Raw genomic sequence first — 18,122 nt, forward strand, 5'->3', positions numbered from 1 at the left:
GACACAAAATTACCACTCATTTAAAATCTCTCTGTAGAAAAAAACATTGTCTGGTTCAAGCACAATGATAAGCTACATTCACAACATTCACATCATAAATAGAGAAATAATACATAAAGGCGCACGCACACACATACATACATACACCCTCCTGGTGGCTTCTTATTTGATGAAGACTCATTCTCAAATGAAACTGAATATTGTAGTCCCTGACAGAATGAGAAAAACATATTAAGGCCTCTTTCATATCTTGTATTGCCCCTGGAGGAACACATTGAGTCAGCAAATGCCTAAAGATGGAATACTTCATATTCTCCTGGAGATGGACCCTTTTCACAGCTCCAGTAGCAAAAGAAAAAAAATCCATGTTAGCATTTCCGTGACTTTCCAAAGCTGGTCAGAAGAACTCTGTGTTGGCTTCATGGTGATAAAACACTGGAAACGCATCATTCTGCTCTGTGAAAAGGGTCCAGGTTTTCTTTTGGGTTTTACAACTCCCGGCCACCAGGGGGCAGTCATACAATCTTCTCTGTAATGGTGAGAGTTTTTGGAAGGGGCACAGTCATGCATCAGCGTAAAACTAAGCCCTTCCCATGTGCATATTCTGTTGAAAATCAGCAAATCAAGCAAAGCGGAGACATATCTCGAAGGAACATATCTGTTCGAAATAGTAAACAATCCACTGAACAATCCAAGCATCATTTACACAGTTGACCTACATGGTCCCTCAGCAAGATGACCTCTTATTTAAATTAGTAGCAATTAGCTTGAAATTAAGTTAAACATTGAACTCATGTTAATAAATTAAGTAAGGGATGGGGATTGTTTGAGTCGTGCTGACTGTCTGTAGAGCCGGACGGCTCCGGTTACACAGTGCATAGAGTCCTACAGTATCAGTCCGGAGACTGACTCGTACACACACAAATACACACGCACACAGTCCTGCTCATTCGAGAGAGGTAGTAGTTCATGTTCCTCTGTCTGTCTTTGTCCATTTCAGTTTGTTAAATCCATCCCCAGTGCAGCAGCCTCTTTCAAGGGGAGTGATGGACGGAGGAGCCCTTACGGTGAAGCTCATTCTGGGCTTGGATTAAACTTTCATCCCAGGCTTCATTCCACTTCATAGACCACGACCATTATTCGGTTCCGGTATGTTTTTGGCCTTGGTTAAAAGGCCTGGGATAAAGTCCCATGGTCCTTCAAGCATGTAGACCCTGACCAAGATTTAGTTCAACAGCAGCAAAAGGGTTTCATTTATCCAAGGCTTGTCCATTTCAGGCTTAATCACATGCGCGAAGAGGTCGCAGATTCGTAAAACAGCACATATGCGTCGCTGCTGCGCACCTGGCTGGATGACATGGGGCTCACCCTGAAATACAGACAGAAATGAGACGTCAGCTAAACAATGTCTCAGCATCAGCATCTACATACACGTACATTAACACGTAAGGAAAAACAGCACAGGCTACTAAACAATGTATCCTATAACAGTGTAAATATACACTACTGTTCATTAAGACTTTTTTGTTAAAGAAATTAACACAATTCATACATTTTATGCAGGAAGGATGCATTAAATTGATTAGTGACAGTAAAGACATTTATAATGCTACAAAAATGATATTTCAAATAATTATATTTCAAATAAGTGCTGTTCTTTTGAACTTTGTTCAAAAATATAAATGGTTTCCACAACAAAATATTAAGTAGCACAGTTGTTTAAGATGATAACAAGAAATGTTTCTTGAACTTCAAATCAGCATATTAGAACATTTTTTAATACACTGAAATTGAAAATAACTGTTTTTTTTGGCCTTTTTGTCTTTATTGAGATAGGACAGATCAAGTGGGAGAGAGAGAAGGGGGTGGGATCAGGAAAGGTCTCTATTTCAGATAAATGCTGTTCTTCAGAACTTTCTATTCATCAAAGAAACCTGAAAAAATTATACTCAGCTCTTTTCAACGTAAGAATAATAATAAATGTTTTTGAGCAGCAAATCAAATTATTACAATGATTTCTGAAAGATCATGTGACTGGAGTAATGATGCTAAAAATTCAGCTTTGAAATCACACAAATAAATTACATTTTAAAATATATTCAAATGGAAAACAGGTATTTTAAATAGTACAAATATTTCTAAATTTTACTGTTTTGCTGTACTTTGGATCAAATAAATGCAGGCTTGGTGAGCAGAGGAAACTTCTTTAAAAAAACATTAAAAATCAGATTAGGATATGTTTGATGAAATCGCAGAGCTTTTTGACCCTGCATAGACAGCAATGCAACTACCACGTTCAAGGCCCAGAACGGTAGTAAGGACATCGCTAAAATAGTCCATGTGACATCAATGGTTCAACCTTAATTTAATGACGCTACAGGAATACATTTTGTGTGCAACGAAAACAAAAAACATGATTTTATTCAACAATTTCTTCTCTTTCATGTCAGTCTTCTGCTAATGCAGGAGTCGGCAAGAAATTGAGAAAAGAAATTTTGAATAAAGTCGTTATTTTTGTTTTCTTTGCACACCAAAATTCTCGTAGCTTCATAAAATTACATTTGAACCACTGATGTCACATGGACTATTTTAACAATGTCCTTACTACCTTTCTAGCCTTTGAACGTGGTAGTTGTGTTGCTGTCTGTGCAGGGTCAGAAAGCTCTTGGATTTCATCAAAAACATCTTAATTTGTGTTCTGAAGATGAACAAAGGTTTTACAGGTTTTGGAACGACATGAGAGTTAGAAATTAATGACAGAATTTTCATTTTTTTAAACAGTAATGCAAACACTATTACTCCACAATCAAACTTTTTTTAATACTAATTTGTTATGTCTGTTTACCTGGAGTCGTTGTACGTGTACCATTCTCCTGTGCAGGGATTGCGGCAGTACGCTGTGTAATGGCCACCCAAAGATGTACCGGTGTGATTGGACACAGCATACAGATTATAAACTGCATTTGCTGTGACGAGAAGAGAAGAGAAGCAACAGCAATTAAACACAATTATCCTGGAGCTACAGTAAAAACCGCATTGCTCAAACTACTGTACAGAATACAGATGCAATGAATGACACTGCAGAACTTACCGCTGTTATCAGAGGCAAATTCCCTGAGGTCCAGCTCTTTGAGGGGGAAGTTTACAAAGGTGGAGAGTTTGCTGGTTCTGACTCGACACTCAGAGAAACGCTTCAGATCTGAGATAGTTGGAGAGTCAAGGGCAAATACTCACAGCATTTCACCAAATCCAAAACTTAATTATGTTACACATTTAATTGATCAATACACAATGGTAAATAAGACTGAAATGCTTTAGATGAAAATTTGTTTAAAAAGGATACGAAGCACCAAGATTTTAGGAAATTTCTGAATGGTAAATTTCTTCGTGCATTTCCTTCTGGTTTTACATCTGTGGCATGTCTGTATGAAAAAAGATATGCAGTTAAAATTTGTCTAAACATATTTTTATTTAAAGATAGATAGATGCCAAATATACTTTATACTTTACTTACTGGTCTCTCATTTCCATCTAGTACATCTTCCTTGGTGAAAAGTCGAAGGCAATCCATCAAACTTACTTCTCCTGATGTCTAAGGAAAAAAAGAAACACGCATGTTAACACACACATGTTGCCATGTCAATAAGTGTGTGTTTAAGTGTGCCAGTGTTTATACTAACCTTAGTGATAGGCAGGGACAGATCCCAGAATGGATCAAACACAGTCGAGCAGAAGCCACACTCGCTGCACGTCAGAGAGCTTTTCAGCTGACCAACAAACAGATCTGTGAAAAAATAAATAAATAAAATAAACATTATCACTTTATAACCAGAGCAGGGAACACAGACAAAAACACACACACACACACACACACACACACACACACACACACACACACACAGAGCGAGACTGTAGCTGGTGTTAATATAGCAGGTCAACTCACCGACTACTTTGCTGTCCTCGCTCTCCAGGTACTTGTTCCACATTCTCTTGCCTTTTTCGTCGTCCCTGAAGATAAAACACACTTAATTTAAGACCCCAGACAGACTGCTTGCTATTACTGTCAGATTGCAACAGTTTAACCACACACACTACAGGTGATTCATCTGTTACATCAATCACCACATTTTTGGTAGTGAATGAAATATGCACAACTTTTCAAAAGTTTGAAATAAGTCTCTTATCCTCACTTGCATTTTTGATTAAAAAAAAAATACAGTAAAAACAGCAATACCGTGAAATATTATAGTTACAAATAAGGGTTTTAAAATGTCATTTATTACTTTGATGGCAAAGAAAATATGCTGCTTTGGTGCTCAAGAAACATTTCTTATTATAGTCAGGGTTAAAAACAGTTGTTCTGCTTAATACTTTCATGAAACTATGATACTTTAAGGAATAGAACAGCATTTATTAGAAATAGAAATCATGTATAACTTTAAAAATGTGACCATGGATCACAAAACCATTCATAAGGGTCCATTTTAGGACAATATTTGGCCAAGATAAACTATTTTAAAATCTGGAATCTGAGGGTGCAAAAAAAAATCTAAATATTGAGAAAATCCCCTTTAAATTTGTCCAGATGAAGTTATCAATGCATATTACCAATCAAAAAGTAAGTTTTATACATTGCCCTCCAAAAGTTTGTGTATTTACAGTAGGAAATTTACAAAATATCTTCATGGAACATGATCTTTACTTAATATCCTACTGATTTTTGGCATAAAAGAAAAATCGATAACTTTGACAATGTATTTTTGGCTATTGCTACAAATATACCCGTGCTACTTACGACTAGTTTTATGGTCCAGGGTCACAAATGTCTTTACAGTTTGATTAGTTTAATGCATCCCTGCTGAATGAATCTTTAAAAAAAAAACCTTACTGACTCCAACCTTTTGAACAATTTAGTACGTTTTTAGAGCAAACCGGAGCATTTACTTACGAGAGGTGATCAAAGTCCTCCATAGGGGATCTGGGTTTCACAGTCACTCTGTTTACTTCATTATGAAGCCCGTCCAACAGAAACCGCAAGAACTCCTGAGCATCCTGCTGACTGCAGGACAGAACAGAGAGGTTGATTTTTAAGAGGGTTTCAGCTCAAAACTACATATGAAAGAATGCAAGTAAATTATGTGTTTGCATGATGCAAAAGCTTTTACTGTAGCGCTAACTTACTTGTAGCCAACAAAGCGAGGGGCATATTTCTGAATCTGCATTTTGAAGTCAGAAGGGCTGATGGCCTCACTGCTAGCTGATGTCCAAAGAGTCTGAGTGAGCTTGGCAAACTCTGAAAGCAGAAAAACACATGCATTTGGAGGCATATGACTAAGACGCAGCACCCAAAGGCTCTCCTATCCCTATGATAAATCGAATGCTCTACTATATGAACTGGCAAACGTGTCTCTTACCCTCCATCAGCGCAGCTTTGGCCCTGCAGTTGTTGTTGAGGTCGGTGCGGTGCGTGTTACGCAGACAGTAGTCCCTCAGGTCATGAGTGTTGCTCAGACACTGCAGAATGGAGTTCATGAAACACTGCAGAGAAACATTTGAAAAAGGAGAACGAGATGATTACTCAGCATACAGAGTCTGCAGTACTCTTGGACAGATGTAAAAACAGATATTTTCATCTGTATTGTGACTTTTTTTCTATTATTTTAATGTTAAAAAACATTTAAATCCCCTACATTCTAACTTTAAAGGAAAAGTTCTTCATTTTTGAAAGGCGTATGCTCTGACATAAGGGTGGGTAAATATTGACAGAATTTCTAATGAATTTATATGAACTATACATAGCATACTTACAGTATTTCCCAGATTCCTGAGGCCCACCAGACCCTGAGCATTCTTTGAGTTCTGTAAAAGAAAGGGAAGAAAGAGTGAGCTTATTGAATCCAATGACACTTGAGAGTTATACCAATTTTATTTTTAAAATAAATTCAAATATGACTAATGCACATCTCACTTAGGCCACATTATTTGTTTGTCACCGAAACTCACAGTGAAGTGAAAGTGCATGTTTCTAGAGACTTGCATACCACAAAAATGTTTATAATAATATAATATTACATGAAAAAAATACTGTACATATATGTGTTGTATAAGCGCATGTGTTCAATATCATGTTTCGAGGACATAGCATGTGAGCTGACCAAAGTGTTTTCTCTAGGTTATTAAATGGCATGTTAGCAGATTTAGACAGGGACCCCTGCTGTTGAAGATTTGACGCAAACAAATGATGCCCATCTGCCACACCACAACAAAAACAACTATAAGCAATTTATTCAACTAGGGATGAACCATTAGTCAGGTTTACTCATACAGAGATATATGAAAATCTCGCATTTTACCCAATTTAGACAGCTGGGAATGGTGATTATGATTTCACACGTTTGATATTCTCGACATAAGTCAGCCTGTTGACCATGACATAACACGGATCGCTCCAGAGAACATGGACAATGCGTCAGAGGTTTCTCAGTATGAATCTCACGAATGAAACTGACACACTCAGAATCAGTGATATCGAGGCCTGGAATAGCAGCGCTCATTTTCATGTGCGTCATTCACTGATTGCAGTGTTAACTGTGTGATTTTACAATTGTGTCAGTGATGCTCGGCAGAACTCAGCGAAGTTGCAAACAGCCCATTGGACAGGTCATTTTAAAGACGGAGTGTTTGAAAAAGCATGTGTGAAGTTGCTGGTGGGTTTTAAGCAACTTTGAAATCAGTGATGCTGTTGTTAACAAACTGTTAAAAATAAATTCCATTACTTAAACTGAAGCTGAAATACAATAATAATATAACAAAATACTGTATATTAAATTAAATCAAACGCTACCAGTCAAACGGTTTTAATTTTTAAGAGGTTTTTAATGTTTTTTAAAGAATTTTCTGCTCATCAAGCCTGCATTTATTTCATCCAAGATACAGCAAAAGCAGTAATATTGTGTAATATTTGTACTATTTAAAATAACTGCTTTCTATTTGAATATATTTTTTGGAATATATTTTTAAATATTTTATATAAATATTTTATTTTATTTTTTTGTTTTTTTTTTGAGGGGGAAAGAAATTATAGAAATCAATACTTTTATTTAGCAAGGATGCTTTAAATTGATCAATGATAAAGACATTTAAAATGTTACAAAAAAAATTCTATTTCAGATAAATGCTGTTCTTCTGAACTTTCTATTCATCAAAGAAACCTGAAAAAAGTTCTACTCAGCTGTTTTAAACAATAATAATAATAAATGTTTTTTTGAGCAGTAAATCAGAATATTAGAATGATTTCAGAAGCATCATGTGACTTGAGTAATGGTGCTTAAAATTCAGCTGTGAAATCACTGAAATAAATGACATTTTAAAATATATTAAAATAGAAAACACTTATTATAAATAGTAAAAATATTTCAAAATGTTTACTGTTTTTGCTGTACTTTGGATCAAATAAATGCAGGCTTGGTGAGCGGAAAATCTTCTTTTTTTTAAAAAACATTAAAAATCTTACTGTTAAAAAACTTTTCACTGATAGTGTATTTTAAACCATCTTTGGAAAAAAGTGTTTTTGTCAAAACAAAACAAAAATTAAACTAAACTAAACAAAAATAGAAAACAAACCAAAACATAAAGGAACAAAAAAACTATGTTTGACTGGTAATGTGTGTGTGTGTGTGTGTATAGCAAATATTGTAAACCTTACACATTTGCCTTTAACTAATTAAAGCTAAACTTGAAAAAAACCAAAAACAATAATAGTAATAATAAAAATGACTAAAGCACATAATACAAAATTACTAGAAAGTATGCATATAAATATATATAATGCAAATACCTAATTTAAAATATAAATAAATTATGTTATAGCATATAAAATAACAATAATACTTAAAAAATAAAATTAAATACTAAAATAACTGCTTGAAATATGTCAAAAACGAACTATTTTGGTGTTGACATGCTCTCTACAGATGAGTCACATGGACAGCATGTGATATTAGTGATACAACATGTTGAGTGTGTCACAAATTGTACACTAATGATGCTATTTATGGTTGTTTCATATCTAAAAGGTCAATAACAATTCATACACACATTCATACACTACACATGCAGGGGAGTGCCATACATCTGCCAAAAAGAATTTATATTTTATTTTATTTTATTTTGTATAAGTTCGTATTATTTTAGTACTATTTGAGTCATGTTGTTACAGTGTTTTTCCAAGCATATAGTTATGCAAGATATTACATTATTTGAAGTATTTTGAATGATAATCATTCAGTAGCATGGTATACTACCAATGTCAGAGTATGTTTTTGTAAGGGACCGATCAGATTACACTTCAATTAAAAGTAATGAAGCGCACCAATCAAACACCTTCTATTAGCACCTCTGAGACTAAGATGCATCAGGTTCAAACATGTTCAGCTGCGCGTTATCCCGGGAGTTTTTCTGTTATTCATATATTCATCCAAACATCTGATGCGATTTTTCTTCCCCAAAGAAGATGAGAGAGGGGGAACAGATGGTCCAAGGCATCACTCCGCTGCTACCGCTGCTGAGCCGGTCTCTGGCTTTCACACCCAGCTCTTGAACCAAACAGACTGGTATGACAACAGCCAGCACCCAGCAGCAGCCATGGGTACGGCAAGCGTGGGGAGTTCTGCCTCAAAAGCGATTGGGTAACAGGAGGAAGGCAGGATCTCACACTGGCTGTCTCTTCAAAGATCTTCAGAGAGCCGTGAGCTAATTGGCTGGCTTGAGTTGAAAGCGAGTGAGTAAGAACACTGTGTCCTGACCTTAGTTTCTGGAAGCCATGGCTGTCACCAGCATAAGAACTCTATGTGCTTTGCTGCCAAAAGGCTGGTCACATGAGACACAAGCATTTTATTCAAGAAGACCTCTAAGACTCAGCTCTTTTAGAATGTAACATGCATCTATCCACCATCCTTTGTGTCCTTGATTATTTGTAAACACTTCATAGCAGCTGAAATTTGTCCTATATTTCAGTACATCTACTATTCGAAAATAAAGAACACATTTGGGACATCTGAATAGAAATGTCTGATCAGAAATGGGATGAAGTAAGTCTAACTCAACCATCAATGTTGATGATAAGCCAGTCCTTACGCTGTTATCTCAACAATGACAATCTCCATGGGTGGGATAAAGAGTTTGTGCAAGGTCACAAACATGTGAAGAGCAGGACATTTAGTGATTCTTGGAATGTAATCGCATAGATACACCGATAAGATATCCTTCAGAAATGCACTGCTGACTTAGTAGTCCATTTGTTGCTGAATATTACTCAACTCTCTGATTATTTCTTTGTTGCATAACAAACACTGGTTACACTGGGAAATGTGGTTATCAACCACTCCAATAACTGATGTTAAACCCTGTGTTGCTGCAAACTACTGCAAATAAGGGCTGCTTTCCCATCATTAAAAGCCACATAACCGTTTCAGATGGATTCTTAGTCTAGTGGATTATTCATATTGTGTAATTCTAGCTGGCATTAACTGTTTCTTTTTCTTCTCTCTTACTGAGATTTTTTAATGTTTTTTTTAAAGAAGTCTGTTCTGCTCACCAAGCCTGCATTTATTTGATCCAAAGTACAGCAAAAACAGTAAAAAATTTAATTATCTAAATAAATGTATATAAAAATATACTTTATTCCTGTGGTTTCACAGCTGAATTTTTAGCATCATTATTCCAGTCACATGATTCTGTAACTTCTTCTGTAACATTATAAATGTCTTTATCATCATCTTTGATAAATTTAAAGCATCCTTGCTAAAATAAAAGTATTAATCTCTATAATACATATATATATATATAGATAGATAGATAGATAGATAGATGATAGATAGATACTGACTCTAAGCTATAGTGTATAATGTTACAAAAGCTTTTTATTTCAGATAAATACTAATCTTTGGATCTTTCTATTCATCAAAGAATCCTGTACTCAACTGTTAAAATGTTGATAATAACAATTTTAAAAAGTTTCTTGAACAGCAAATCAGCATACTAGAACAATTTCTGAAGGATCATGTGACACTAAAGACTGGAGTAATGATGCTGAAAATTCAGCTTTAAAATCACACAAATAAATTACAGTTTAAAATATATTCAAATAGAAAGCAGTTATTTTAAATAGTAAAAATATTTCACAATATTACTGCTTTTGCTGTATTTTGGATCAAATAAACACAGACTTGGTGAGCAGAAACTACTTCTTTAAAAAACATTAAAAATCTTACTGTTGATTGGTAGTGTATAAATAACAAAATATAGTATAAAAATAAACAACAAACTTATTGTAGGCCTATAATTTTACATCCAGCAGTATTCTAAAATGTTAAAAAAATAATTACATTTTTTACTCATAAAAAATATACAGCTGTCATTCTAATTTGAAAAAGGGCTCAGCATATTTGGGGTCCTTCAACATTTGTTTAATGTATGAAATCTAGTTTAAAGGTCATCTTAGTATGAATGTGAAGTTCAGCACAAACTTGTCACAGAAAATCATCCTAACAATTAGCCTTTCTAGGAGGTGTAATTTAGAAAGATCAACCACCGAACACTCCACAAAGAAGTGCTGGCATGCCTCTAGTTATCATTATGTATCCTGAACTACATCATAGATGATTCAGTATCGTTTTAATTTACGCTCTAATTAACCCTGGCTTCTCAATGAGTAATGCGTTGCCTCCTCAGCGCGACGCAACAGCTGCGCAGGTAGATGGCGTCAATCGCTCAATGCAAAACCAGCGGCTTAAAACGCAACTAAACGATGTCCTGTGTTACGTAACTAACACTCCTCACTAGGAACGTTTACATACTTTATGCATTACAGGCCGTAATACAGACACACACACACAAAAAAAAACTAAAGTTTCGATAATGAGGCAGCATTATGAGTTTGTAAACACGTTTAAGTAAAAGCTGTCATTTGGCAAGGTCAGACTGATCTGAACATGTGCTTTTGTTTGGAGGTCTGAGGTTCGGATGATTTCTACTTCAAATGCTACTGCGTTTTTCTAAAATGAGTGAGACTTGGTCTCTACAAAACAAATACGTGGATACAAAAAGTAGAAATTCCATAGAGTGGCTAAAATCGAACTTTTGTTTCAGAAGAAAGAACTCTCGCTCTATTTATTCCAATTGCAACTGTTGCGTGTTCATGTACATGTTACATTGATCTCCCATCTTCATCAGTGGAACTGAAACATCTAGTGTTACTCACCTCAGCACAGTACATTCCTTTCCTAACTTACCTCAATCAAATTATATCACTAATTGAGGTTTCTAAATTGCATGTTTGTATCCCCTAACAATATCAAAAACAAATCAACATATCTTCCAAGTTCAACAAGACCAAGCAATATTTATTTTGTGTGTGGCGTATTGATTTTCATGGGTCAGAAAGAAGCAAATCAGAGCTGGCCCTCAGTGATTTTACACATCTGCTTCCAAACTACTGTCTACTAAATAGTTGAGATAATAGTCTGCATGACTACAAAGCAATGAGGCGTGCAAGTGCTGTAGTGTGAGTGTCAGTGCTATAGTCAAACTATATTGAGCGTTCATATTTCCACATTTCACCTCTATTTTAAACGCATTATTGCCGATAACTTACGAGCTGTGAGTTAGGCTTACCTTAGCCTGGTTAATGAGAAGCCCCACAAATGTGGACACCAGCATAGAGCGAGACATCGTCGGACTTTTTCTGCGCATATCCTGCTTGATGAAGGGGAAAGCTGACGCCGGCGGCTCCTCCGGGACAGTGACCGTGTACGACTGTCGTATACTCGGCATTATGACTGGAGAAAACTAGCGGAATATACGGTCTGAATGTGACACCGCAGTCACGGTATTCCTGCGTTATCGGAAAAGATCCTCTTTTAAATGCAGTCCCTTATTGTATTCCTCAGGTGATATTCTTGTCATACACTATGCTCAGTCTATGTCCTTGGGCTCACGGGAGCGAATAACACGGACGAATCGCGCTGGTTGCATACAATAAGTAAAGCAATGGATAAAAAACACAAAAGTGACTCGCGTTTAAATGCCCCCTACAGCGGTTCGTTCGGTGTTCAGCCGGTGTGCGCGTCCGCTGAGCGTCAGATATCAGCAGAGGAATAATGGAAAAGTCCGTGTGCTCTATGCTTTTACTCGGGCGAGCGCACGCCCCCTTTGGCACGAGAGATACGTCACCAAACGCCTCATGCTCTCCTGACGTCATACAGCAGAGGACAAGACCTTCCCATTCATCTGTGACAGCAACACTGGACGCACAACCAGAGCATGTCCGTGTAACGACAATGTGTTACTCTGACATTTATATTCATGTAATATTTCACTTTAAACCTGTATATGTTATTGATGTATTATGTAGACGTAATCATACACAAGATATATAGAGGAGTTGGAATGTGAAGATCAATATATTTTATATGGGTTAATAGCATCTTTTATTAAATATTATTACAAATATATCAAAAAGTCAGTATAAGATAATCTAATAAGATTTATCAGTAATATTTTGTTAGGGCAAAGCAAGTAGGCTATTTCATTGGAGGTCGTGGTCAAGAATCTATAGATGCCCTTGATCACAACTATAAAGAGAAATCTGGATTTGAAAAATACGTTCTGAAATACATTAATACATTGTATATTTTTTGCACCAGCTGTCAGATGCTTACATCATAGGCAGAAATGAGACTAATTACAGGCTTTGCAATGTAGGCCATTCCTTTGCACTTTTATAAAGCCTCCCTATTCAAGTTATTCATTAGGTGGCCAAGGGGTATAAAGAGTAGAGTCAGATGTTGAAAAGGAGTCATTCACTGCCCCTAGTCAACAAGAATGTCTGAATTAAATGTACAGTTCCTTACACAAAAAGCTCTCAAATACTTTTTTTAAGGTATTTGATCTTGTTTCTTGTTGCATTATTTGCTTTTGTGGAAATATATCAGTTAATATTATTATATTATATTATATTATATTATATTATATTATATATTTTAGTCTAACTAGTATTTAAATATACAATAAAAATAAAATGTATTTTTATTAAGTTTTCTACTTAATATGATGTACAGTAATAATAAAATTCCTTTTTAGTTATTAGCATAATTTGCTTTTGCAAAAATATTTCAGTCAATATATATTATATTAAATTAAATTATATTATATTATATTATATTATATTATATTATATTATATTATATTATATTGTATTATATTGTATTATATTATATGTGACCCTGGACCACAAAAACATTCATAAGGGTAATTTTTTTTTAAATTGAGATTTATACAACATATAAATATTAATAAGCTTTCCACTGATGTATGGTTTGTTAGAATAGGACAATATTTGGCTGAAATACAACTATTTGAAATCTGGAATCTGAGAGTGCAAAAAAATCTAAATATTAATAAAATTATCTTTAAAGTTGTCCAAATTAAGTTCTTAGCAATGCATATTACTAATCAAAAATTTAATTTTGATATTTTTACAGTAGGAAATTTACAAAATATCTTCATGGAACATGATCTTTTTTTAATATCCCAATAATATTTGGCATAAAAGAAAAATTGATAATTTTGACCCATATGATGTATTTTTGGCTATTGCTACACATATACCCATGCTACTTAAGACTGGTTTTGTGGTCCAGAGTCACATATCAGATTATGTTATTCCCAGCAATATTTCTGTACTTTAAAATTAATAAAAGGGCATTTTTTACTTTTTTACATGGTGCACAGTAAAAATATATATATATATATATTTCTGCATAATTTGCTTCTGCGGAAATCTATTATATTATATTATATTATATTATTGCATTTAACGATCTTAACATTTCAGTATTCTTTTATGAAAAATGAATAAAATGGAATTTTCCACCTAATATGACGTAATAGAAATGTTTATGTTATGTGGTTGGTGTAGCATCATGACTCAATACTGTTACTAATATTACTCTAAATCTATCCTCCAGTGACCCTATTACCTCACCCTAAATTGCTCCACACTAAAAAGCCCAGCAGACCAGTGACCCAGAAGCAGCTGCAGGGCAATTTGTGTGGGAACAACGGCAAAAGCCCTGGTGGTGTTTCTCTAAAGCTCTCCTGTGTCTTTTCACCAGCCTATTATGTAAGCGCCATCTAAAGCATGGCAGAGCTGGCCTATTCTGTGCAAATAATGGCATTCATCTTATGAAACGCACTCTGAATCAAGCTTATATAAGAGCTGTTTGAAGCTGTTTGCTGAGCCTTATATTCATGCCAGCCACAATCCACATCATCAGGGTGGACATGCCAAAGCATCGCCATCTCGCTGCCACAACTAACAGATGTGCTTATGTGAGAGAGACACACTCAAAACGAATTAGAGGGGCTGTCTGTTTGGAAAAGATCTGAATAACAGGCCTCTATATAAACAAACCAGAGTGACACCATAGGCACAAAAGGAGACTGTGCCTTCAGAGAGCGCACAGAATCACAACAGAGGACATCTACACATACAGTAACTCCCTCTGATTGTTACAGATTCAGATTTATTCTGAGGGTCAGTTTTATGAAAACATCTCCATGTCCAATTTCAGCCCAAAATTAGAAGCAAAAAAGAAGATTAAAAATATAATATAGTTGATAAGAATGTGTTTTTAGAATCATTAAGATTATTGTGTTAGGTTTGCAGTTATAAGCATAATTCATTTCCATTTCCATACAGAATTGTTATATTCTGCAGATACCTTGCAGAATCTGCAAAATTAATTATTTTACCAAAATAAGAGGAATCATACAAAATGCATGTTTTTTTTTATTTAGTACTGACCCAAATAAGATTTTTCACATAAAAGACATTTACATATAGTCCACAAGAGAAAATAATAGTTGAATTTATAAAAATTACCCCATTCAAAAGTTTACATGCACCTGATTCTTAATACTGTGTTGTTACCTGAATGATCCACAGCTTTGTTTTTGTTTAGCAATAGTTGTTCATGAGTCCCTTGTTCGTCCTGAACAGTTAAACTGCCTGCTGTTCTTCAGAAAAATCCTTCAGGTCCCATAAATTCTTTGTTTTTTCAGCATTTTTGTGTATTTGAACCCTTTCCAACAATGACTGTGTGATTTTGAGATCCATCTTTTCACACAGAGAACAACTGAGGGACTCATATGCAACTATTACAGAAGGTTCAAATGTTTACTGATGCTCCAGAAGGAAAAATGATCCATTAAGAGCCAGGGGGTGAAAACTTTTGAATATAATGAAGATGTGTACATTGTTCTTATTTTGCCTAAATATTTTTTTTTTTTGTTCATTTAGTATTTCCCTTCAGAAGCTACAGAAGATACTTACTTCTTCAAATTCAAAATTTTCATCCCTTAATGCATTGTGTTTAACAGTTTACCTGTTAACAATCAAGGGACTCATGAACAACTATCACTAAACAAAAAACAACAACAAAAAAAAAACACAAAGAAAAATCAATCATTTAGGTAACAAAACAGCATTAAGAATCAAGTGTATCTATACTTTTAAACAGGGGTCATTTCTATAAACTCAGCTACTAGAGAGAGAGAGATGAATAGCTAGATACACTTGCATACATTTAGATGTGTGTGTTTCACTCTCAAATTCGCATTATAATTAGGGACCACATTGCGAGGACTCTCTTAGAATTTCAAATTTTCTTCTTCTTCTTGCTCGAAAACTCATGAAACTTTGCACATGCAAAATGATGAAAATCATGGTGAAAATCTATATCTGATATAGGTTTCAGAATTAGGTGTAGCAAAATGGCTTGATTGCGCCACCTTTAACAAAGTGCCCCTCACGCTACGTTTCACATACATTTACAAAATTCAGCAGACAGAGGTAACGTTCCAATACCTACAAAAAATTCTCTAAGAGCAAAATCCGAAACCCAACAGGAAGCTGGTTATTTTGAATTTTCTCTGCAAATTTTTGTGTTGCGTTTTTTGCCATTTTCAGGCGTTGTATTTTAAACTAACTCCTCCTAGTGATTTAATCAGATCATACGACTCCTGGCCTAAAGACATTTACAGTACATGACAATACGCAGTTATAGTCAAAGCGCCACCTGTTGGCAACAGGAAATGTCATGTTTTACACTAACTAAAACATGCAATGTCCAATTGGCACCAAGTTTCTTGATTAAAATTTGAAAGACATAGCATTTGTACATTTACCACTTTAAATGCATATTGCCCACTGAGGTGGAGGTGGCCCTGTCAATGCTGCTTGCAGCTTTAATGGTCAAGTTGTGTTTATTTCTCTCACACAATAAAAGTTTATAAAATCAAATTCCTAGATTAAGGCAGACAGATTGACAACATGACTGTAAAATGTAAGATATTGCTCTGGACTTTAAGATAGTGAAAGGCTTACAGATGATATTATGACTTATAATTTAATATTACATAATATTATGACTTTATATTTCATTTGTAATGTGTATTTATGTATTCATAAATTAAATCAAATCTGAAACAGTATTATATAAAATGTCTTTGAATTCTCTTCATTTGGATTTAGCCCCAAACATTCTTCAATGGTCCACAGAAATAAGCAACTAATGCTTCCCGTGATTATTAAAAGCAGCGAAAGAGCAAAAAACGCCTATCTGGAGTGGAATTAAATGCCTTGCACAAGTATTTACCCTACAAAAGCAGTACACAAGCCATAAACTGGTGTTTACATAACTGAGCTAATCAGCATGCAGGGCTGTTGCACAACAGTTAGACTGGCAAAGAGGTCACTGCTCTCAGGAAACCAACCAGTGTAGCCTGGCATGCTGGAGGATTTAAACCCAAAAAGAGTGAAAATAATTGGGCATGTGCTCTTGTCTAACAGCTTTATATTCCCTCTAATTTAATTATTAACCGTCAGAGGTCCTGGAGACAGTTTAAGCAAGTTAAATAAAGTGTCAAGTCAGCACTGAAGAGTGCTAATGTTGGTGGAAAGCTACCAGAGGACAGTGAAAAAAAGAGAAGCATATCCTTACAGTTCTGCCACTGTTCAAAAAACAACATCTATGCACACAGGTGGATGACAAAAGAGGAGAAAAATAGAAAGGCTGCATGTGTTTGAGTCTATAATAAGCAGCAGTCCTCGACGCAGACGGAGTGATGTCACCAGAACCACTGCAGTGACTCATTCTGAACCCGCCAGTCAAAAATAGACCAAAACATCACACTGACCTCTAAACACTTCCAATACACACCCACAACACACACAGACACATCACAACACGAAAAAACATCACAGTGACCTCTAAATTATTCAAACAGTGCACTCCACCACACACAACAGGCAGAGCAGCAGAGCTCATCACTGAACAGCCTTGAATATAATCACACTCAACACAACACATACGCCTGGCTCAATGAGAACAAAGGAAAATAACTTTTAAAAATATGGATTAAAACATGTGACGAGTTCTTAATTTCATTCGTATGGTTTTAAAACACTTTTACATAATTTTCAGGAAAAGTTAAAATCTAATGAAGTAAAAAGTACGCTTTAAAAAACAATTTGTTGAGTCAACTTAAAATAATTTGTAACCTGGCTACCTTAAAATTTTAAGTTCAGTCAACTCAAAAAAAGTGTATTCAACTTGAAATGTTAAATTATACTGACAACTTAGATATTTGAGTTGAATCAACTTAAAAATTTAAGGCAGCTGGGTTACTTACCCATCTGTTAAGTTTAGCAAACACAAATATCTAAGTAACTTAGTACAACTTAACATTTCAAGTTGAATAAACTTATTTTAGTTGACTGAACTTAACATTTTAAGAAAGCAGGGTAACAAATTATTTTAAGCTGACTCAACAAATTGTGTATTTTTTTTTTTTTTTTTTACAGTGTAATAGCAAGAATACATGATGGTATACACATTAATTATTATTTATAATATAATACATAATTTTATAATATATAAATTTTTAATACATTTTAACAGGGAAAAAAACAAGATACTGTTCACTCTCAGAAAAAAGGTACAAAAGTTGTTATTGAGGCAGTAACTTTCTTTTTCTAAGAGTGTTTTATGTTGTACTAA

At 34.8% G+C, this 18,122-nt stretch overlaps 1 protein-coding gene across 1 annotated transcript; it reads right to left on the reverse strand.

The window, feature by feature from the left end:
* Positions 1 to 86: 86 nt before the first annotated feature.
* Positions 87 to 12,165, reverse strand: LOC127165455 (ubiquitin carboxyl-terminal hydrolase 2-like). Its single transcript, XM_051110106.1, has 12 exons — positions 11,674 to 12,165; positions 5,809 to 5,859; positions 5,415 to 5,538; positions 5,182 to 5,293; positions 4,949 to 5,059; positions 3,944 to 4,008; positions 3,681 to 3,784; positions 3,515 to 3,592; positions 3,344 to 3,422; positions 3,092 to 3,199; positions 2,846 to 2,966; positions 87 to 1,369 (listed from the first exon to the last, which is right to left on the reverse strand). The coding sequence occupies exons 1-12, from the start codon at positions 11,830 to 11,832 to the stop codon at positions 1,285 to 1,287; spliced, it is 1,197 nt and encodes a 398-aa protein (XP_050966063.1). The 5' UTR covers positions 11,833 to 12,165; the 3' UTR covers positions 87 to 1,284.
* Positions 12,166 to 18,122: the final 5,957 nt, after the last annotated feature.

Source organism: Labeo rohita, chromosome 5 (assembly GCF_022985175.1).
Source record: "Labeo rohita strain BAU-BD-2019 chromosome 5, IGBB_LRoh.1.0, whole genome shotgun sequence".
Lineage (NCBI taxonomy): Eukaryota > Metazoa > Chordata > Actinopteri > Cypriniformes > Cyprinidae > Labeo > Labeo rohita.

Excerpts from the sequence above, each read along its gene's own strand:
- LOC127165455 (XM_051110106.1), bottom strand. The coding sequence starts at position 11,832 with ATGCCGAGTATACGACAGTCGTACACGGTCACTGTCCCGGAGGAGCCG. Across the intron at positions 3,593-3,680 it reads TGTCCCTGCCTATCACTAAG|ACATCAGGAGAAGTAAGTTT; the intron begins GTTAGTATAAAC and ends TTTTTTCCTTAG. Across the intron at positions 3,200-3,343 it reads TCCTAAAATCTTGGTGCTTC|ATCTGAAGCGTTTCTCTGAG; the intron begins GTATCCTTTTTA and ends CAACTATCTCAG.